The 22,516-nt window shown below is 51.1% G+C and overlaps 1 protein-coding gene across 1 annotated transcript in view; it reads right to left on the bottom strand.

Annotated features, from left to right (window-relative positions):
- Nucleotides 1-22,516, bottom strand: part of FBN3 (fibrillin 3) — a 73,162-nt gene that overhangs the window by 10,467 nt on the left and 40,179 nt on the right. Inside the window, exons 43-63 of the mRNA XM_040241621.1 lie at nucleotides 20,724-20,849; nucleotides 20,200-20,349; nucleotides 16,939-17,010; nucleotides 13,307-13,432; nucleotides 12,907-13,032; nucleotides 12,349-12,474; nucleotides 11,876-11,992; nucleotides 10,472-10,600; nucleotides 9,700-9,819; nucleotides 8,486-8,611; nucleotides 7,651-7,803; nucleotides 7,420-7,485; nucleotides 7,077-7,202; nucleotides 6,228-6,347; nucleotides 5,978-6,100; nucleotides 5,035-5,169; nucleotides 4,750-4,875; nucleotides 3,458-3,664; nucleotides 2,550-2,675; nucleotides 1,891-2,013; nucleotides 1,603-1,719 (exon numbers count right to left, since the gene is read on the bottom strand). Coding sequence (XP_040097555.1) covers nucleotides 1,603-1,719; nucleotides 1,891-2,013; nucleotides 2,550-2,675; nucleotides 3,458-3,664; nucleotides 4,750-4,875; nucleotides 5,035-5,169; nucleotides 5,978-6,100; nucleotides 6,228-6,347; nucleotides 7,077-7,202; nucleotides 7,420-7,485; nucleotides 7,651-7,803; nucleotides 8,486-8,611; nucleotides 9,700-9,819; nucleotides 10,472-10,600; nucleotides 11,876-11,992; nucleotides 12,349-12,474; nucleotides 12,907-13,032; nucleotides 13,307-13,432; nucleotides 16,939-17,010; nucleotides 20,200-20,349; nucleotides 20,724-20,849 — 2,640 coding nt within the window. The remainder of the gene's footprint in view (nucleotides 1-1,602; nucleotides 1,720-1,890; nucleotides 2,014-2,549; nucleotides 2,676-3,457; nucleotides 3,665-4,749; nucleotides 4,876-5,034; nucleotides 5,170-5,977; nucleotides 6,101-6,227; nucleotides 6,348-7,076; nucleotides 7,203-7,419; nucleotides 7,486-7,650; nucleotides 7,804-8,485; nucleotides 8,612-9,699; nucleotides 9,820-10,471; nucleotides 10,601-11,875; nucleotides 11,993-12,348; nucleotides 12,475-12,906; nucleotides 13,033-13,306; nucleotides 13,433-16,938; nucleotides 17,011-20,199; nucleotides 20,350-20,723; nucleotides 20,850-22,516) is intronic.

The raw sequence follows: 22,516 nt of genomic DNA, 5'->3' as shown, positions 1-22,516 counted from the left end.
ATATAGAAAAACAAGCGGTAGACCTGGTATTAGCAACATTAGATCTTTGAGTTAAGTACCTTCTTTGTTATAACCCACTGCGCCTTTGTTCTATAGAGATGTAACTTTAGTGCTTTAAGGAGATGCAGATTAAAGAAAAACACTTAGGGGAAATGAAATTAACATTCATTAAGGAAGAGAGCCAAAAAGTGTTAACAAGCTTCTTGGCCAGAAGATAATGTAAATCACCTGAGACCTTTTGTATACAAAAAGATATACAGAAAGAGTCTGGGCTGCTAACGCTACATAATTTTGCATTACCCATTGATCTCTGTATAATCAAAAGTATAAAAGGCCTTGAAGGACAGTAGATGGGGAGCCAGCCGCTGGACTGGTTTCCCCCGTGTCTCCTCTTTACTCTAATTTCAGGCTGAATTCCCATCTGGGGCACGGAGGCCCACCAAGTCTACTTACTTGCCCTGGTTGTTAAAACCCGCGCAAAAGGGAGCCTAAGGCGAGGCACCCTTAGATATTCAAGTGAGCACCGTGGCCTAATGTAGACGGTGCAAGTTCCTTGTCTGGAATTTTATTGGTCTTCCACGTAATTCAGCCTCTTTCTCCACTTAATTTCCTACGACACTATTGTTTCTTAATCTAATCTTATATTAATAAATAAATAAGTTTTCCTCGCCGACTCCGTCCACCCTTCGAATTCCCTGGATCCACCGGGGCTGGACCCCGGCAGTAAGGAAGCCACCTGCGAATTTAAGAGATGCAGGTTCAACCCCTGGGCTGGGACAGAAACAGCAGAAGGAAATGGCAACCCACCCTAGTACTCTTGCCTGGGAAATTCAATGGACAGAGGAGCTTGGTGGGCTATAATCCATGGGGTCACAAACGAGTCAGACACAATTTAGCAACTTAACCACCCTATGTATAACGGAATCATGTCCTGGACCCTCGGGGTCTAGAACAGGATGAAGCAAACTGCTTCTGTAAAGGACCAGGTAGGAAATATCATTTACCCTGTTGCAACTACTAGGCTCTGCTGTTGTAGCAAAAGCAGCCACAGACAATATGTAAATGAATGGGCATGGCTATGTGCCAATAAAACTTTATTGACAAAAGCAAGCAGGGGCCTGGGCTTGACCTGGGGGCTGGAGTCTGCTGATTTCTGATCTAGAGCACTGCTTAGTACACAGGTGTTCAGTATCTGTTAGCTGAGTTCATGGGAGCCCAAACAAAGCCACCTGTGACTGGGCTCAGCCCTTGGGGGAGATCTGGTTCTCCCAGGCCACAAGACACTAAGAAGTGATGGGTGTGGACTGTATAAGCCCCTTGACTTTTAGGAGCACCATGGAGAAGCCCTAAATGATAGACTCAGCAGGTCAGAGGTGAGGGTAGGTGTCCTGGGCCAAGGTCAGAGAGACTCCTGAGGGTGGCCTCCTAGGTTCCTAGGGCGAGGAAGAAGATTGAGGTCCAAGACACCACCAGGAAATAAACAGCGACAGAACAAGGACTTTGATCACCCCTGTGTCCCTGACATCTGGCTTATACTGTGCCTTTGCTTCTTATCTGATGAAGGCTGGGGTCATGCTGCCAGGGAGGGCTGAGGCAACTCACCAAAGCAGGCCTGGTGGTGCTGGGTGAAGCCGGGGGGGCAGCGGCAGGTGAAGGCACCGATGGTGTTGACACAGAAGAACTGGCAGTTGTGCTGCCTGGAGGAGCACTCATCCAGGTCTGTGACACAGAAGGTTCCAGTGGGCTCAGGGCAGGGCCTGCCAGGGCTGGGGGCTTCCCAGCGGAGACACCCTAGAGATGGAAGCTGACCCCATGCAGCGGGAGGGGGAGCCCCTGGGGAGGACAGGGACAGAGCCCCATAGGGCGTGGGTGTGGGAAGAGGGATGTCACCTCGGCAGATCCTGCCATTCTCCTCCAGCAGGTAGCCACGGGGGCAGGCGCACAGGAAGCTGCCCTCAGTGTTTTTGCAGAGGAAGGGACATGGTGTGGGGGCCTGGCTGCACTCATCCACGTCTAGAGGGGACACAGCACTCAGGAGGGTCAGACAGATATTCCTGGGGGCTCAGGGGTGGGGGTCTCCACCCAGGCCCAGTTGAGGCCTCTTTCCCAGACCCTAGACAACCAGAATCTGTGGGCTTAACCAAGGAATCAGCATTTGTTTTCTGCAAAAAGCCAGAGAGTAAATATATTTGGCTTTGTGGTCTTAATTCCAATTACTCAACTCTGCCTTTGTAGCAGGAAAAACAGCCACAGTGTGAGAAGACAAACAGGCATGGCTGTGTGACAATAAAACTTTATTAACAAAACAAGCAGAGGGCCGGATTCAGCCTTTGGGCAGGAATCTGCTGACCCTGATTTAGATGAACCCGTGCTATACAATGTAATTGAAAATCTTAGGATGCACCAAATAACAGGAGGAAAGTGCCTCAAATAGGGTGGGGTGGAGGAAAGAAACAAAGCTGCTTTGCTTTCTGGACTTGATTTTCTCATGTAAGTGTGTGCCAGGTGCTATAAGGAGAGGCTCAGGGAAGGTGGGGGGGACGGCTCACCTAGGCAGGCTGTGGCAGTGGTGTCAGGCGCGTACCCGGCCTGGCAGTGGCAACGGAAGGAGCCAAGGCTATTGATGCATTCACCGTGAGGGCACAGGTGAGGGAACACACGGCACTCATCCACATCTGAGGACAAGCAGGGCTCGGCTGGGGCTACCCACCTTGGTCACCACGACACGCCACCTCCCTCGGGCCCACCAGCACTCTCCTGGGAGGTAAGGCCAGCCCTTGCTTCCCCTCCCTGCACCCCAGAGCTGGAGATCCAGCCCCTGTGGTTCCCACACCTACTGCACGCTGAGAACCTTCAGGGTGGGGGGCACACAGCCTCACCAGCGACACCTCATCAGGACACCCCAGACACATACATGGAAGCAGAGACAGACATGCCAGTCACCTGCTCAGATGCTTCTACAGAATCACAAGGACACACACTCATAGATTCCTCTGGGTCAGACACGCACACTTGCTCACACACGTGCCCACCCTCACAGATGCTTATCGGAATCCTGAACCAGCTCACTCCTTCTCATCCACTTTCTGGTGTGAACTACCCACCCAGCCCCACCCTCACCAGCACACGCACACACACATGCTAACAAGCTCACACATACAACGCACACCAGCTCACATACTCAACCAGCTTGCACTCATAGGAGAGGCACACCAGCTCACACGCTCTCACAAAGAGCTCCCACACACCTAGAACAAAGGACACACACACACACACACTTTGGTTCACACACCTGCTCACCCATCCACCCAAGTTCACGCACACACACCCACAGAGCGACGAATGGGCTGTGGTTCACACTGGTCCACCCACCCGCCGGCACAGAGATGCGTACACACTGGTTCACACACACTAACACTGGCCGCGGCTCGGGCACATAACAGTGAGCACTACCCACCTCGGCCGTCGGCAGTGTAGCCCGAGCCGTGGGGGCACAACTTCCGATGGGCAGACGTGCCGGGTAGCGGACAGTGCTCACAGCCGGGGCCCCAGCCGCGGCCGCCCCCGCAGCAGCACTCGGCTCTGGTGACCGCCTCGCCCCTGCTGAACTGAGCCTGGCACGTGGCCTGCAGCACCTCAGAGAAGCAGGGTCCCTGCCGGATGTCTGGGGAGAACATGTGGAGATGACGGGCGGGAGGAACAAGCCATCATCCAGGTTCCCGTTCCCCAAGGCCATCGGCGGTGCTGAGAATCTACACGTAGGTTCCAGCATCTCCAACAGGACTGCACATGTCCACCGGGTGGCGGCTTCTAAACTGTGGTCGCCCAGCACTGTGGTTTCCCCCCGCCCCCAGCCTTTGGGTGCATTACGCAGCATGGAAGATCTTAGTTTCCCCACCAGGGACCAAACCCTAGCTCCTTGCAGTGGAAGCGTGGAGTCTTAACCAGGGGACCACCAGGGAAGTCTGCCCGCCCCCTTCTCGCCTTGGTCTAGCGCAGTGAAACGCCCTCTGGCGGCTGGGGCTGGACTGTGGCAGAACCTATAGACCCCAAATCCGAGGGGTACCCCCTGGGCTGCAGATGTGGGCGGCTTCCTGAGGTCAAACGGCAGCATCCTTCTGGCCGCAGGGAGAACGGATGGTCGAGGGGTAGCGTGGAGGCAAAAGGTTGTGGCCTCCAGGACAGACAGTAGGGCCAGAGCAGAGAGGTGATGTCCATGGAGGTGGGGAGGGGATCGTCCGATTACTTGGGGAGGCTGGCTTGGGGATCTGGGTGGGAATCAGGGCATCGCTGAGAAGGGGTTCTGAACTTGTTCTGGGGTGAGCTGCATCTGGGGGTCATGGAGGCTGGGGTGGTACAGGAGGCAGCTGGATACACTCCCCTGGCCTGAAGCTGAAGGGTGCAGACTGTGCTCCAGGAGCAGAAGTGTGGAGAGAGAAGGCGACAAGGACCCTGGGGACCAGGACAGATAAGTCGCCTGGACACCTGGTACCACTGGGTCGCCCTCCAGGTTTAGCCCCATGAAGTGGTGAATTTGGGGAGGGCCTCTTCCTGGGTGCGAAGATAGGGCAGCAGGGACATGCTCTCATCTTTAGGGGGCGGTGACTGAAGGGATGAAGGGAAGCTAGGGGCGTGCAATGAACACATGTGTCTGGACTGGCTGGGTAACCCCCCTGATGCCCCCGACCCTGTCCCGGCCTCGGGGAACTCCCAGGTGGTGGTGCCACACTGGGACTTTGTGACACTCACCCTGGCACTTGGTGAGGCTGGGGCTGGGCTGGTAGCCCTCATCACAGTCGCAGTGGAAGCTGCCCACGGTGTTGATACAGCGGCCATTGGCACAGGGGCTGGGCTGGGCACGGCATTCATCATCATCTGAGGCGGGAGGGATAAGGCAGGCCGGCAGGGAGGCAGGGAGGCCAGAGTCCCCCGAGCTGGCCTCCACCTCCAAGGCCCATGTCTGCCTGCCCGCGTGCCCTCTGGCTTTGAATTCTCTTGTCTATGGTGGGATGGGGTGGGGAAGCCCTTCTGTACCTGTGCAGCCCTCCCCGGAGCCCGGCTGGGGCCTCATGCCTGGGGGGCAGATGCAGGCGAAGGTGCCAATGAGGTTCTTGCACAGCATGCCACGGGCGTGGCAGTCTTGCTCACCGTCTGCACACTCGTCCACATCTGTGGGTGACCATGGATCGATGGTGCTCATGGCTCAGTTTCAGGCTGTGAAAATCTGGACTGTCCCACCCTCCAGTGGCCTCCCAGAGAGGTCCCTGAAGCACTGCCCAGTGTCCGTTCCTCCCCCACCTGTCCCAGACGTCCTGGGAAGTCAAGTGGGAGGGGATGGTCAGGACTGCCCCAAACACCTGCATCCCCTGCCCACATCAGGGTCTCTGAATCTGTATGACCTTTCTTCATTTTCTCTCAGGACCATGGTCCCTGGAACACTGACCCTGAAACAGCCCTTGAGGGACCAAGTCCCAGGCCAGGGTTTCTACCCTCTACACTATGGACATTTGGGACTCAAAAATTCTTTGTGGTAGGAGGCTCTTCTGTCCAGTGTAGCGTACTGAACAGCAACCTTGGCCACTCGATGCTTGTAGCAACCCCCACCTCTATTCAACTGTGACAATAAAAAGTATCTCCAGACAGTTCCACAGGTCCCCAGGGGGGAAGGGAACAGTCACTGTCCCCACTGTGCTCGCCCATTCAGGGCATGTCCAGTCACCACCAGAGAGGCCTTCAGAGCCACAGTCCTGTTCTGTTAGACTGAGGAGATGCTCCCCTTTCATAAAAATACAAGACCACTCCTCACAAAAGAGCACCCATTGCACCCTCACTTGTCTCAGCTCTCCCGTCACTTTATCCCTTAGTACTCATTCCCACTCTTGGAGGCACAGCTCTTATTTCTTCATTTTCTCTCGGGACCGAGGTATGGCTGAGCCCCAGCACCCTGCCATCCGCTGCCTGCCTGTGCGGGTCCTACCTCGGCACATGGCCCCATCCTCTCGTAACGCATAGCCAACTGGACAGGCGCATGTGTAGGAACCCTCGGTGTTGTGGCAGCGGAAGGCGCAGAGCAGGGGGTTCAGGGAGCACTCATCAATGTCTGGAAAGGCCAGTGGAAGTGCTGGGTGGGTGGGGTCTGCCTGCAGGACCTCCTCTCCCTTTCTCAGGTCAGCCCCCACCCCCAGCTTCCATTTCACAGCCCTGGGTCTGGGCAGGCCGAGCCTTACCCTCGCAGGTCATCATGGGACCGGGTTCGAAGCCATCTGCACAGGCACATTCGAAGCCTCCTATGACATTGGTGCAGGTGCCTCCCCCACAGGGGTGCCCGATGGAGCACTCATCTGTGTCTGCAGTGGGGAGGTAAGGGGGTGGGCAGGGCCTTCAGGGAGCCCCCACCGTTGACATAATCCTGTCTGCCTCCTCCTGAGTGTCTACAGACTGGACAGGGCTAGATCTGCTGCTCCTTCAGGGCTGGACTCAGGGCAGAAGCATGCGGTAAGTGAGTATGTGAATACATGAATGAGGGACTTCTTGGTGGCCCGGTGGCTAAGACTCTGCACTCCCACTGCAGGGGACCCGGGTTCCATGCCTGGTCAGGGAACTAAATCCCACATGCTGCAACTGAGTTCAAATGCAACAAAGAGTTCACACACTGTAACTAAGATCCTGCGTGCTGCAGCTAAGACCTGATGCAGCCAATCAAATAAATATGAAAAAGAAATAAATAGTAAAAGCTTTAAAAATAGGTGAATGAGTAAATGAGGAAGTAAATGAATGAGCTAGTAAGCTAGTGAATGAATGAGCAAGAGAGTATGTGAATGAATGAGCGAGTAAATGTGAGAATGTGTGAATAAGTGAATAGGTGAAAGAGTAAATAAATGAATAACTGCAAATGCGTGAATGAATGAGTGAATGAGTAAAGGAATAAGTGAATGAGCGAGTAAACATTGGTGAGATGGACATGTGCGTGGGCAGAGTTATAGCGGCTGAGAGGCTGGATGCTCCCTTGGGTGGCATGTGCCCTCCCCAGCTCCTTCCTTTCCTGGGAAGCAAGCTGGGGTGGGCTAGTCCCTCACCCACGCAGCTGACACCCGTGAAGTCCAGGCTGTAACCAAGGGGACACTCGCAGCGGAATGAGCCATCGGTGTTGACGCAAAGGCCATTAGTGCAGACGCCAGGAGTCTCCGCACACTCGTTTACATCTGCAAGCGGCAGGGGTTGCAGGCCTCTGTCACGCCCTGGGCACAATCAGGGTCTCTTCCTTCCCTTCAAGGAGGTGGGGGGGTGTCCAGGGCCACCCATGGGTCAAGGAGGGAACCTGAGACCAGGGAACCAGGGTAGAGCTCAGACAGGGCTGGGCAGGAATGCAGGAGGCTGCTGTGGCCTCCGGGGCTCTCAGCACGTGGGTGAGAAGCTCACCTTCCCTGGAGTCATCTGGGCCTGGGACTGCCCCGTGGCCAAAGGGACACAGCTCCTGAAAGGCGACTGGACACCAAGAGGAGAAGGGAGGTGAGGGTCTGCGGCCAGGTTTAGTTCCCAGCATCCCCTGTGTGTGGGGAAGGCTGGAGGAAGATTGGAAGGACAGCAGACAGGGGAGGGGCAGGAGGCAGGCAGGAAGGACCAGGGAGACTGGGCAGGGGGGGCCCTCACCACTGCCTTCCTGGGGACACAGCTCGCAGGGGTCATTCCAGCCCTCGCCGGGCCTCTGGCTACAACAGCACCGGGCCTTGGTGGTGTTGAAAGCTTTGGGTACTGAGCACTTTCCGGCCTCGAAATGGGTGAAGCAGAAACTCTGCCGTGTGTCTGTAGGGGTGATTCCCCAGGGAAACTGCTAGAAGGGCCAGCCACCCCCAGTTCTTGTGAATGGGGTGGTCCTGACCCTACCAGCAGCCAATAAGAACAGTTCAGGATCACTCCGTGGTGATTGGTTCAGGAACAAACATGTGACCCACCCTGAGCCAATGAGGGTCAGTCCTGGGGCTTTTGCTGAGAATCTGAGAATCCTTTCCAGCAACACCCCACATTCACAGAATCTGAGAATCCTTTCCAGGAATACCCCACATTCACAGCTGTGGGAGTCATCCCAAGTTGGCAGAATGGTCAAGCCACATAATTTTTGGGTCAGAATCCCCTTCTTGGAGAGGCAAAACAACTCATTCCAAAGAGCCAGAGGACCCCAGACTTCAGACCCCAAATTCTCATTACTGATGCCCATTCCCTAGCCTGAGCCTTCATGATTCGGCTTTACAGACAGACTGCGGGGTTTGGCTCACCACTGGTTCCCAGAATGACAAATACTTGTTGAGTTGCCCTAACCTGGGAGAGAAGAGACCAGCTCAACTCAGGTGAGGCTAGCCCACACTGGACAAGGCTCCTGGAGACCCACACAAGAAACTGCAAGCCCCCTTTCTGGGTGATGTAGCTCTCCCCCAACCCCACCTCCACCTCTTCCCTCAGCCTGAGTGCTCCCTGGCTCCAGACTCACCAAAGCAACGGTGACCGTTGTCAGACAGGACAAAGTCAGGCGGGCAGAGGCAGTTGAAGCTTCCGGCGCTGTTGGTACAGGTGCCAAAAAGGCACAGGTTGGGCTCTTCGGAGCACTCGTCGATGTCTGGAGGGGCAGGGACATGAAGTGAGGGGGGATGCAGCAGGCCCTCCACTGGTGGGGCAGAGTCAGCTGCTGGGAGGGGCAGATGGAGTGGGGGCCCAGCCTGGGAGGATCCAGAGACTGTTGGCAGGGTGGGGTCCCCAGGGCTCAGGATGAGCCAGGGTACCAGGTAGGCAGTGTGTGTGTGTGTCTTTCATCTCCAAGGTAGAGGTCATGGTCAGGAAAAGTTCATCATTAGAGACTTTGTACAGAGCTAACCAAGACTGGTCCCCTGAAGAAGGGAATGGTAACCTACTGCAGTATTCTTGCCTGGGAAATCCCATGGACAGGGGAGCTACAGTTCATGGGTTTGCAAAGAGGCAGACATGCCTGAGTGACTAAACCACCACCAACCAAGACTGGGTAACATTAGCCTGTGGTGGATGGAGTTAGCTCACATTATACTAGACTAGTCCATCTGCTCAGGCCAGATGGGCCCAGGTTAGCCCAGGTTGCACAAGCCTAATCCAAGTGAATGAATGGTGGTCAGGCCAGACTGCTCCAGATTAGCATGGAATATACAAGTCACCCAGGTGTGGAATAATACCGGAGCTCAGGTCAGACCAGTCCTCGATCACCCCTCATCAAGTGAGGAATTCCATGTTTGGGCCATTGAGACCCACACCCATGCCCATTTCATGGGATTCATGAGGAAGCCTGAGGGCCCCAGAGAGAGAGCATCTTAATTACAATAAAAGTGTATGGAGCTGCATTGAGCACTGTGCTAAGGGCATCTTGTGTGTGTGTGTGATTCGGTTTTATTTTTTAATTTTTGGCTGCATCACAGGCATGTGGGATCCTAGCTCCCTGACCAGGGTTTGAACCCACATCCCCTGAGTTGGAAGCGAGGACTCTATACCACTGGACTACCAAATTCAGTTCAGTTCAGTTCAGTCGCTCAGTCATGTCCGACTCTTTGAGGTAGTCCCCTAAATGCATCTTTTCACTCACCACCAGTCCAGCTGGCATTCCCATTTTACACATGGAGGAACAGAGGCCCAGAGGTGCCCACCCCCCCGCCCCAGAGCTGGGAGGTGAGGGCAGATACTCACCGACACAATGGTCACTCTGCACCTGGAAGCCGGGGGGACAGATGCAGCGGAAGGAGCCCTCAAGGTTCTGGCAAGTGCCTGGCAGGCAGGTTCCTGGAAGGCTGAGACACTCGTTGGTGTCTATGGAGAGGAGGAGGAGGGGTCTCAGCACTAGCTGGGGGGCAGGGACTCGCCTGGGGCTAAGACCAGCACCTATGGTCACAGCATAATGGCCGAGGGCCCCTAGACAACCCCTCCTGGATCCAGAGGAAGGGCTGAGCCTTGGGAAAACAAAGACATCTGGAGAAGAGTATTCTGGGTCCTGGTGGGGGTTATAAGTGGAGCCAGGCGTTGTCCAGGGGAAAGGGGAGTGAAGTTCCTAATCTCAAGCCACTTGCAGACCCCTTTCATGCTTTCCATGTCATCCACGCAGCTCCTCTATTATTCCATACATCATAAAACTTGGATTTTTAAGACAATCATTCTCTAAACCACAAACCTGGCGAAAACATGGGTGTGGTGTGCTGGTTCTGTCTCTTTTTATACCTTAAAATAAATGTATGGTTATGAGATGGAGTCATGCCCCCTCAAAAGGGCCAACTGCATGTCAGCTTGGAGCAGGGGCTGGCTGAGATGGCTTCAGCACCATGGTGAAGGAATGGCAACCCACTCCAGTATTCTTGCCTGGAGAATTCCATGGACAGAGGAGCCTAGTGGGCTACCGTCTATGGGGCCGCAAAGAGTTAGACATGACTGAGTGGCTAACACACACACACACCATTGTGATACTCACCTATGCAGTTCTTCCCATCACTTGTGAGCTCAAAGCCATCCTTGCAGAGGCAGTGGAAGGAGCCAGCCGTGTTGAGGCACTGGCCAAATCGGCACACCTGCCCCACCATGGTGGTGCACTCATCCATGTCTGCAGAGGGAAGATGGGCCAGCAGGGTTACCCACAGAGCCTAAGGCTCTGAGCCTCCCTTGCACTTCTATTCAAAAAATTGACTTCACGGCTGTGACTTCAATTTATTGACCACTTACATGCCAGTTGTATATTAACTCTCCAACTATCCTATGAAGCAGACACCAGTATTTTCTAATATGAGCATTGTAATGCTATGAATTTGCCTATAGGTCCTGCCTTGAGCTGCATCCCACAAATTTTATGTTGTATTTTCTTTTCATTTAATTCAAAATGTTTTCTAATTTTCCTTATGATTTCTTCTTTTATCTATGGGTTCTTTAGGAGTACATTGCTTAATTTCCAAATACTTAGGGATTTTCTGGAGATCTTTTTGTGACTGACTACAATAGTTTAATTCCCTTACATTCTGAGAACCTACCTTGTATAACCTCGATTAAAAAAAAAACACACACAAACTATTTGTTTTATGGCCCAGAATATGATCTTTCCAGGTGAATGTTCATGTACACCTAAGAATAATGTATATTCTGGAATGTTCCATAAATATATCATATCTAGGTGGTTCATAGTTGAGGTGTTTTATAGTCTTACTGATCTTCTACTTTTCCCTCTATTACTGAGGGAGGAGAGTTGAGGTCTCTAATCATAACTGTGAGTTTGTCTATTTCATTTTTAGTTCTGTCAATTTTTACTTCCTACCTTTTGAAGCTCATTATTAGCTGCATAAACATTCATGATGGTTATGTCTTCTCAGAGAACTGACTCCTTATAATACATACACTGACTCTATTTCTGGTAATATTCTTTGTCCAGAAGTCAATTTGATCTGATATTAAGATAGATAGGTACTACTATTCTATAAATCTCCTTTTTACAGAGGAGGAAAGTAAAGCACAGAGAGGTTAAGTGACTTGCCTAAGGTCACATAGCTGGCAGATGGCAAAGCTGGGATTTGAACTCATACCACTTGAACTTGGAATCTACTCTTTGAACCACTGTACTAAATTACCAGCATCTTGCCTTCACTGTTCACCTTCCTCTCTGTATTGGCCATCTCCTTCTTATCAACCTGAGTGTAAGCTCTAGGAAGGGACCCCTGGCACCTAACAACTGCAGGGGTTTGGAGAACTTTGTGGTTAACTAGTTTTTAATCTCCTGAGGTTGTTTTACTGAAGGCGTCCCCAGGTCGAGATCCTTTATTTCAGAGAGGTGGTGTCTCTCAATCCAAGAATCAGCTTTTCAGTGGGGGTGCACTGAGGCTGGGCAGCTCACCCATGCAATCTCCGTTGTGTGTTGCCACAAAGCCGGGGAAGCAGAGGCAGTTGTAGGAGCCGACAGTGTTCTTGCAGGTCCCATTTCCACACGGCTGCCGGTCACACTCGTCGACATCTGCCAGAGCAAAGGCCCCAACCCCTGGCCAGCTCACCCAGGGCAACAGGCAGCTTGGGGACTGAGCGCCTGACTGGACCCAGCCCCCTTCTCCAGTACCCAGCCCTGCCCACATGGATGGGAAATATATCCCTGGTACTATTTACTACCCCCATTTTACAGATGAGAAAACTGAGGTGCAGGGAGGTGAGTAAGTTATTCAACCCCAGGTGTCAGGGGCCAGGACTCAAATTTGTGAGTCAATGAACCAGGATGGGCGGAAGCAGTGGAAGCACCAGCCCCACCCCAGGGGAGGTATAGACCCATGGCCTCCTCATGGCCTGGCCATTGAGGCGGGAGCAGGTGGGCATTCTCACCCATGCACAGGGTCTGGTCTGCTGAGGCCCGGAAGCCACGGTGACACAGACACATGTAGCTGTCCACTGTGTCCACGCAGTCGCCGTGGCTACAGGCAGCCGGGGTCTCTCGACACTCGTTCCGTCCTGAGGGAGGGCAGGCAGCACAGTGTCCCCAGGGCTCCCACCCACAGCATGTCCTGAGCCATCACATGCTGCAATTAGGGGAGCCCGACCCTGCCGGGAAGTTCCCCATGTGAGCTGTTGCCCCAGGGGAGACACTTCCCCTCCCATTTCATCCTCACGACTCCCCCATTAACAGATGTCCTCGGCACCCCCACCCCGAAGTACAGCCAAGGTGGCAACTCCAGCGATTGGGACTGCGCGCTTCCACTGCAGGGGCACGGGTTTGATTGTTGGTCCGAGAACTAAGGTCCCTCATGTAAAGTGACATGGCCAAAAAGGAAAAACCACAGCCAGGGAGCAAAGTCCGGACAGGACCCTGGCCTACCCAAGTCCCAGCAGGAGACAGAGTGGCTTTGTCCTGCTCCCTCACCTCCCGACCATGTCCCCACTTACCCACGCAAGCCCCGCCGGGCGACAGCTTGTACCCTTGGGCGCACTTGCAGCGGTAGCTGCCAGCGATGTTGATGCAGTCGGCGTTCTGCTGGCAGGGGTTCTCCCCGCTGGTGCACTCATCCACGTCTGGGGAGTACAGCCAGCCAGGTGGGGGGAGTGAAAGAGAATCTTTCCTGCAGAATCAAACCCTAAATCCAGCCCCCTCCCCCTGGTTTTTCCAAAAGCAGCTAGAACCACATGGAGGGGGGTGACGTGGGCTGGAGCCCCTTGGAAAGGTGTTAGCCCCATAGGCAGAGCGGGAAGCTGAGATTCATGGAATTTAAATGACTTGCCCGGAGAGCACAGAGTGGGAGAAGGACCAGGACCCCACGCGGGGGTGGGGGTGGGGGGGCGGCAGCACCTTCGCAGACCAGCAGCAGGCTGTTGTAGCTGAAGCCCACAGGGCACTCGCAGCGGAAGCTCCCGATCTGGTTGATGCAGACGCCGCTGGCACAGATGGCGGGGATCTCCCCACACTCGTCGATGTCTGGGGAAGTCACCAGCCATCAGGGGCAGCCCAGCCCCTGGCGTCGTCTGGGGACCCTGACCTAAGAGATCGTGCCACTGGGGAGAACCTGTGTGTCCACAAGCGAGCCTTCAGTTGAAAAATTCTGCTGTGGCTAACGTAGAACTGCTGACAGCAGAAAGAAATCAGGATGTGAGAGGGAAGGTAGAAGGGAAAGGGCGTCTTTCTCAACAAAAATGCACATTGGCTGTGACCCAGCACGTGTGTCTGTGTGTGCAAGCCTGCTATTCTGGGGTCTCTGGAATGAAGCAGCCCCATGTGTCAGCAGAAAGTTGCATGAGAGCACCTGCGATGATGTTTAGCAAGAAACCAGAAACATCAAAGAAGGAATTGATGACAAAATGTGGTCTCTCCAGACTTCCCTGATGGTCCAGTCATCAGGGACTGGACCGTAAGACTCTGTGCTCCCACTGCAGGGGGCACAGGTTGGATCCCTGGTCAGGGAAGAGCCTGCATGCCACATGGTCAAAAAATAAATGTGGCTATCTATTTTACCACCACAATATTGTAAAGTAATTATCCTCTAATTTTAAAAAAAAGGATAAAAAATGTGGTCTTTTCATACAAGAGAATACGATTCAGCCTGAAAAGGGGGTGAAGCACTGACACTCGCTACAATGTGGTTGAACCTTGAAAACATGAAGCTTAATGAGAGAAGCCAGTCCCCAAAGAATAAACACTGTATGATACCATTTATATGAAATGTCCAGAACAGACACATCCAAAGAGACAGAAAGCAGACTAGTGGTTGCTGGGGAGCTGGGGGAAGAGAGAACGAGGAATGATTGTTTATAGGGACGGAGTTTCTTTTTGTGTGATGGAATGCTCTAAACTTGAAGTGATGGAGCACAACTCTGAGTTTTCCCTTTGACCACACCTCATAGCATGTGGAACTTTCTAGACTAGGGATCAAACCCATGCCCCCTGCAGTGGAAGGACAGAGCCTTAACCCCTGGACCACCAAGGAAGCCCCTGAAGTGTGCACTTTTGATGGGTGAAGTGTATGGTGTGTGAATTATATCTCAGGAGAGCTGTTTTATTTATATGAGATCCTGGAATCTGCCTAAGTGTTCATCCACGGGGAACTGACTTATGACCTGGGATGTGTCCACACTTGGAATACTACAAAGCAGGACGTAGAAGGAAGCAGTCCTGTGTGTAGTAGCCTGGCTGGTTCTTCACGACTCTTTTCTGGGGTAAAAAAGCAAGTTGTTTTTTTTTTTTATTGTTCTACAGACAATACGTGAGAAAGCATAAGATTTATGGCCAACTCCCAGAAAACAATGCCATATATTTTCAATGGGGGGAACCTCAATATGTGTTTAAATGCATGAAGAAGGCACTAGAAAGAAGTACTCCAGGCATAAAGCATGAGTTATATCTCAATAAAGCTGTTTATAAAGAAGAACCTGGAATCAGCCTAAGTGTCCACCACTGATTTACGACCTTGGACCCTTGGGAGTGGAGGAAAGAGACTGAGATTTGAAGGGGTGGCTGGAAGAGAATCAGATCTCATCTGCTCTGTTCCAGTTGTTGAAAGTAAGGAGAGGGACTTCCCTGGTGATCCAGGGGCTAAGACTCCAAGCTCCCAGTGCAGGGGCCAGGGTTCCATCCCTGGTCAGGGAATGATCTCGCACTCTGCAACATAGATCGAAGATCCTGCATGCCACAACTAAGACCCAGTGCAGCCAAATTAATTACTTAATTTTTTTAAAAAAGAAATAAGGAGAATACATCCATGAGATGAAGACAACTGAAAATAGGCTCATCAATTAAATACCGCACAGCTGAAATTTGGCATTCAGGTACAAGATCTCATTTAACTTACATTGTACAAGACCTCATTTAACTTTGATCCATGGTGCAACATGGGTAAATCTTGGGAACATTATGCTGACTGAAATAAGCCAGACATATAATAAAAGGACTCTTGAGAGTCCTGTGGATTGCAAGGAGATCAAACCAGTCAATCTTGAAGGAAGTTCAGTTCAGTTCAGTAGCTGGGTCGTGTCCAACTCTTTGTGACCCCATGGACTGTAGCACGCCAGGCTTCCCTGTCCATCACCAACTCCCAGAGCCAACTCAAACTCATGTCCATCGAGTCAGTGATACCATCCAACCATCTCATCCTCTGTCGTCCCCTTCTCCTCCCGCCTTCAATCTTTCCCAGCATCAGGGTCTTTTCCAATGACTCAGTTCTTCTCATCAGGTGGCCAAAGTATTGGAGTTTCAGCTTCACCATCAGTCCTTCCAGTGAATATTCAGGACTGATTTTCATGGCAAATAGATGGGGAAACAATGGAAACAGTGACAGACTTTGTTTTCTTGGGTTCCAAAATCACTGCAGATGGTGACTGCAGCCATGAAATTAAGACGCTTCCTCCTTGGAAGATAAGCCATGAGACAGTATATTAAAAAGCGAGACATTACTCTGCCAACAAAGGTCCATCTAGTCAAAGCTATGGTTTTTCCAGTAGTCATGTACGGATTTGAGAGTTGGACTATAAAGAAAACTGAGCGCTGAAGAATTGATGCTTTCAAACTGTGGTGTTGAAGACTCTTGAGAGTCTCTTGGACTGCAAGGAGATCCAACCAGTCAATCCTAAAGGAAATTCTGAAGGAAATCAACCCTGAAGATTCAATGGAAGGACTGATGCTGAAGCTGAAGCTGCAATACTTTGGCCACCTGATGCAAAGAGCCAACTCATTGGAAAATACTCTGATGGTGGGAAAAACTGAAGGCAGGAGGAGATGGGGCAACAGAGTATGAGGTGGTTGGATAGTATCACCAACTCAATGGACAAGAGTTTGAGCAAACTCCAGGAGATAGCGGAGGACAGGGAAGCCTGACATGCTGCAGTCCATGGGGTAGCAAAGAATCGGACCCGACTTAGCAACTGAACAACAACAGCAAGCAAAAAGGACAAATACTGTATGATTCTGTTTCTGTGAGGTAAAATTGATGGAGACCACAGTTCTCCATAAATTGTGGATCTCTACCACAGACCTCTACCACAGTTTGAAGGTAGAATGGGGGTTGCCAGGAGCTGGGGGAAGGGGTGGGGAGTCAGTGTTTCATGGGAACAGAGTTTCAGCAGGGGAAGATGACAAAGTTCTGGAGATGAATGGTGGGGATGGTTGCACAGTGGTGTGAATCTATTTAATGTTACGAATTGGACACTTAAAAATGGTTAAAATGGCCAATTTTCTGTTATGGGTATTTTAACAGAATTTTAAAAAATGAACAATTTACTAAAAATATTCTCTGCCTTAAAAAAAAAAAAAAAAAGGAACAGGATTGAGGGGCAGGATTCCTGGCCCAGGGAAACGGAAGAGTGAGGGTGTGGGGTAGAGGAGAATGGAAGGGAAAGTGTTGTGGGGGAGGGGAAAAGAGGGGGCAGGGGCTTGGGGCACAGAGTGACCGGGGGCTCCAGAAGAGGGGAGAAGGGGGCACGGAGGTCACTCACCAAGGGGCTTCCCTGTGTGGATGTCGATGACGAACCCAGGAACCTGGTTTCCACACAGGATCTGGTAATCCACTGTGCAAAGGAAAACAGAGGAGTGGGGGCTGGGGCTGCAGCCCTGCTAGGAGGACCCCTCCTCTTGTCTCTGATCACCTGGTCCATCCCTGTAGCCTGGTGCTCACCTGGCCTCTGGTAACTCCCTCCACCCTGACCAGCATTGGGAGGGTTACAGGCCCCTCTGCCGTGTGATCTTCCAACACACAGGCACATCTCTTCTCTATGTGAGTGCCACCAGCCACGCCCTACCATCCTCACCATAAAGTCCAGACCTCCAGACCTTCCTCTCTCCCCAAGTCCCACCTTCCTGCTAACAGGAACTCCTGCCCTACCGTTACCCTGATTTCATTACAGATCTGGATATTCCCATCTGTTATGCTACCACAACTTTGCACATACTGTTCCCTTTGCTGTTCCCTAGCACAGTCTGCTTCAGCCTTGAGGACTCCAGGGCAGCTCCTCACTCTGGCCACGGACAGAGGATGATACTATCCTTTGGCTCGCCCCGGCATTTCGTTGTTGCTGTTGTTGTTCAGTTGCTAAGTCACGTCCAACTCTTTGCAGCCCCCTGAACTGCAGCCCACCAGTCTCCTCTGTCCATGGGGTTTCCCAGGCGAGAATACTGGAGTGGGTTGCCATTTCCTCCTCCATGAGATCCTCCCAGTCCAGGGATTGAACCCATGTCTCCTGCATTGGCAGGTGGATTCTTTACCACTGAGCCAGCTAGGAGGTCCCCTGGGCAATTCACACTCTAATTATATCCCACTGCTGACACCAAGATTTTGCTTACTTGACCTCAGTCCCCAGGTGGGTGGGTGTCCCTGGACCCACCTGACAGACATGATCAGGCATTAGGTTGGTGCCCCCTTTCCCCAGGTCCCTGCCCTGCCCCTCACTCACTCTTCTGCCTGCATCATGATGAGAACATAATGGCCACTGAGGCTAGTACGGACTTCCGCCTCATCGATATTCGACCTGCAGCTAGATTCAGGTGCACACAATTCAGGCAGGTACCCGAGTCCCACCACATAATCTATGAGTAAGGTTTCATCTGTCTTGACGATCTCATGACCAGACTTGGCTGTCTGCAGTTTCCTCCCAGACTGCCCAGCTTGGGTCTACCATATTTTTATTTTCTAGAACTCAGAACAGGGTCTGGCACCCAGAGATACCCAATAATGATCCCCCCAACTCCACTGTGCTGGGTTGAACAATGACTCTCCCACCCCCAAAGTTCCTGTCCACCCAGTCTTTCTGGGACCCTTTTTGGAAATAGGATCTTTCCAGATTTAATCAAGTTGAGGTGATCCTAGATCAGGGCAGCTCTAATGCAATGACTGGGCTTCCCTGGTAGCTCAGATGGTGAAGAGTCTGCCTGCAATGCAGGAGATGTGGGTTCAGTCCCTGGGTCAAGAAGACCCCCTGGAGAAGGGAGTGGCTACCCATTCCAGTATTCTTGACTGGAGAATCCCATGGACAGAGGAGTCTGGCGGGCTACAGTCCATGGGGTCTCAAAGAGTCAGACACGACTGAGTGACTAGGCACACACACACACACAATGCAATGACTGGTGTCCGTATGGGAAAAGGAGAGATGGGTGGAGACATGAGGAGAGGTCATGTGAGCTGAAGGCAGAGACAGAGATGATGCAGGTACAAGCCAAGCAACACCGAAGAAGCTACCAGAGGATGGACAAGGCAAAAAAGGAATTCTGCCCTCGAGCTTCTGGAGGAAGAATGACCCTGCTCACACCTTCACTTCTGACTTCTAGCCTCTGCGACTGTGAGAAAATACATTTCTGTTTGGTTGGTTGGTTGGTTTTGGCTACACTGGGCAGGATGTAGGATCTTAGTTCCCCGATCAGGGATCGAACCCACTACTCCTGCATTAGCAGCATGGAGTTTTAACCACTGGACTGCCAGGGAAGTCCCCCATATTTTTCTTTTCTTAAAACCACCAAGTCTGTGATATTTGTTGCCACAACCCTAGGGAACTCATTGTCTTAGTTCAGGCTGCTACAAGGAAATACCATGGACAGTGTGGCTTCAATAACAAACATTTACTTCTCATAATTCTGCAGGCTGTGAAGCTGAAGGTCAAGGCACCGGCAGATCTGGTGAGAAGTCTTCCTGTCTGTCTTCCTGCTGTGTCTTCACATGGCGAACACAGAGCAACTCTTGTGTCTCTTCTTATAAGGGCACTAATCCCATTTAGAGGGCTCCATCCACATCACCTAATTAACTCCCAAAGGTGCCACCTCCAAACACTATTATTACACTGGGGGTTGGGGCTTCAACATATGAAATCTGGGATGAGGGACACAAGTATTCATTCCATAGCACTAATACGCTTGTCAAACCAGTCAATCCTAAAGGAAATCAACCCTGACTATTCATTGGAATGACTGATGCTGAAGCTCCAATACTTTGGCCACTTGATGCAAAGAGCCAACTCACTGGAAAAGACCCTGATGCTGGGAAAGATTGAGGGCAGGAGGGGAAGGGGGTGACAGAGGATGAGATGGTTGGATGGCATCACTGACTCAGTGGACGAGTTTGGGCAAACTCTGGGAGATAGTGGAGGACAGGGGAGGCTGGTGTGCTACAGCTCATGGGGTTGCAGAGTCAGATATGATTGAGAGACTGAACAACAATACAGTTTAATCTTCGGCTGCTCTCTCTGGTGGGCACTCCATTCCTGTAGCTCTTTCTGATGCCCAGCTGGCTGATAGATTCTTTTAACAGAGCTCACCCCCACTGCTCAGTCCTTCTTTGAGGGTTTTTCTCCTGCTGTCCCCTGCCTGGAACACCCTTCTTCATCCCAATCGACATTTCTGTAATCCTTTCCAGAGCTTCTGTGAGCTCTCTACTTTCCCAGTTCATGGGGCCCTGGTGTCTCTGACCACTTCTGTTTTTTGCTCTTGGCCCCACGCACTCACTGACACCACCCTGCCCCACCCCCAGATAATCTGTGAGTCTTCAAGGTCCTTTAACCAAGATGAAAGCCTTGCTGATCCACCCTGAATTCCACAAGTCTGCAAAATCAGAATTTATTGATTTTCCCCATACACTGATCGGGATGGAATTTCAACTCTTTGGCTCTAATCAAAACAACAGACTCATCCAGGAGTCCTAAGTGCAGCAGGCTGCCTTAAACACTGCACTGAAAAGGGCCAGACTGGAAAGAAGGCGGGGGAGGGGCACTCACGACTGGCGGGGGTCGGGCAGGCCTCACAGGGTCTATTCCAGGCCTGGCCGATGTTGTAGGAACAGCAGCACATCTTCCGGGTCACGTTAAAGGCCAGCTCATTCCGACACGTGCTGTTGTAATGCCGGAAGCAGACGCTCTTCCTCATGTCTGCAGTTGGGTTGGGGAGAAGGATGTAGGTAAGAGACAGCAGAGGAAGACAGCCAGAGAGGCAGAAGCTCATTCCCAAATCCATTTGAAAACTACTGGCTTGACTTCTCTGAGGCAACACACAGGAGAGTGCCATTCACATGTTGACCTTTCTTGGGCAGTGCACAACCTGGACCACCATTCATGGCAGCCCTGAGCCCTGCAGCCTTGTTCATTGCTGCATAGCAGCATTGCAAATACACTCACCCTTCATCTCTCTCCTAACAAACGTGCCTCTCCACACTCTTCCAAGGGTTGGAGACTTCCAGAAGCCCCTCCCATAGGCTAGTGCTATTTTCACAACTACTGGTCTCTCTCATCATCACACTTCATACCCATGCAGTTATTGCCACCGTTGACTTGCAGGTATTCCATAGGGCAGACACAAGTGTAGTTCCCCAGAGTGTTGTAGCAGGTTCCAGGGCCACAGATGCCTGAGTGTGCAGAGCATTCGTCGATGTCTGCAAGGGAGGGAGGAATTGTCTGTCTGCCAGAACAACTTTACTATGTGCTTGAGTCTAGTTTCAAGATTAGCTTCAAATGCACAGATATCTTAGTGACGTGGAAAGACACAGCATGGTGTTAGGTGGGGAAAACAGTTTACTATGATCCCTGCTCTATTAAGAAAAAAGAAAAAATATGACCTGAGCTTACAAATGAATGATATTATCACCAAGAGTGGGGCAATCCCGTGCTTCCCAGCGTGATGCAATAGGAAGCAAGAGTCCTTCGAATAAAATATTCTTGAAAGAAAAAAGTTGATTCTCAATCAGATCAACCCCCTAGTCCAGAGGCAGCAAACTTTTTCTGCAAAGCAAGTTGCTGCTTAGTCACTTAGTCGTGTCTGATCCTTTTGTGACTCAATGGAATGTAGCCCACCAGGCTCCTCTGTACATGGGATTCTCCAGAAAAGAATACTGGAGTGGGTTGCCTCTCCTTCTCTGGGGGATCTTCTCAACCCAGGGATCAAACCCATGTCTCTTCTGCCTCCTGAATTGCAGGCAGATTCTTTACTGCTAAGCCACCAGGGCTTTTTTTTGTATTATCAGGCAACAATGGTCTCTGATGAGCTTTTCACAACTGCCTTTGGAGCATGTAGGCAGTCATAGACAATGAGTAAACAAATTAGCATGCTATGCTCTAATAAAACTTCATTTATAGCCACTGAAATGTGAGTTTCATGTCATTTTCATGTGCCTCAAAATATTCTTCTTCTTCTGATTTTTTTCCAATAATTTTTAAAAATGTAAAAAGCATTCTTAATGGGTTACACAAAAACAAGTAGTAGTTTATTTCACTAGGAGTGACATTTCCAAAAATGGCAGAGTAGAGAATGTTGAAGTTCTGTTCCTCCACAGAAAGCAACTATGGAGCTGGGCAAAAACTGACAAGATTAACTTTTGATGAACTCTGGGACCCAGTCAAAAACTTACAAAACCAGGGAATCTGACATATAGGATATACTAAAGAAGCCACAGAATGAAAACTGTCATTCCACCTGCAAAAGAATGAAGTTGGATCCTACCTCACCCCATACACAAAAATTAACTCAAAATACATAGAAGACCTAAACAGGGGAGCGAACACATAAAACCCTTGAAAGAAAACACAGAGGTAAATCTTAAAGACCTTGTATTTAGCAATAGATTCTTAGATATGACACACAAACCAAAAAGCAAACCAAAAAACCCAGATAAGCTGGATTTCGTAAAAATCTAAACCTATTGTGCATCAACGATACTATCAAGAAAGTAAAACACAACCCACAGAATGGGAGAAACTCTTTGTAAATCACATAGGTGATGGGAGTCTTGTCCAGCATATATAAAGAACTCTTACAACTCAACAACAAAAAGACAAACAACCCAATTCTTAAATGGGCAAAAGACCTGAAAGGACATTTTTTCCAAAGAAGATATACGAATGGCCAATAAGCACACGAAAAGGTATTCAACCTCGTTAGTCATTGCTGCTGCTGCTGCTGCTGCTGCCAAGTCACTTCAGTCGTGTCCGACCCTGTGCAACCCCACAGATGGCAGCCTGCCAGGCTCCCCCGTCCCTGGGATTCTCCAGGCAAGAACACTGGAGTGGGTTGCCATTTCCTTCTCCAGTGCATGAAAGTGAAAAG

Source organism: Oryx dammah, unplaced genomic scaffold (assembly GCF_014754425.2).
Source record: "Oryx dammah isolate SB20612 unplaced genomic scaffold, SCBI_Odam_1.1 HiC_scaffold_5, whole genome shotgun sequence".
Lineage (NCBI taxonomy): Eukaryota > Metazoa > Chordata > Mammalia > Artiodactyla > Bovidae > Oryx > Oryx dammah.
Note: the sequence above shows the minus strand (reverse complement) of the source record. Positions and strands in the feature narration are given on the sequence as shown.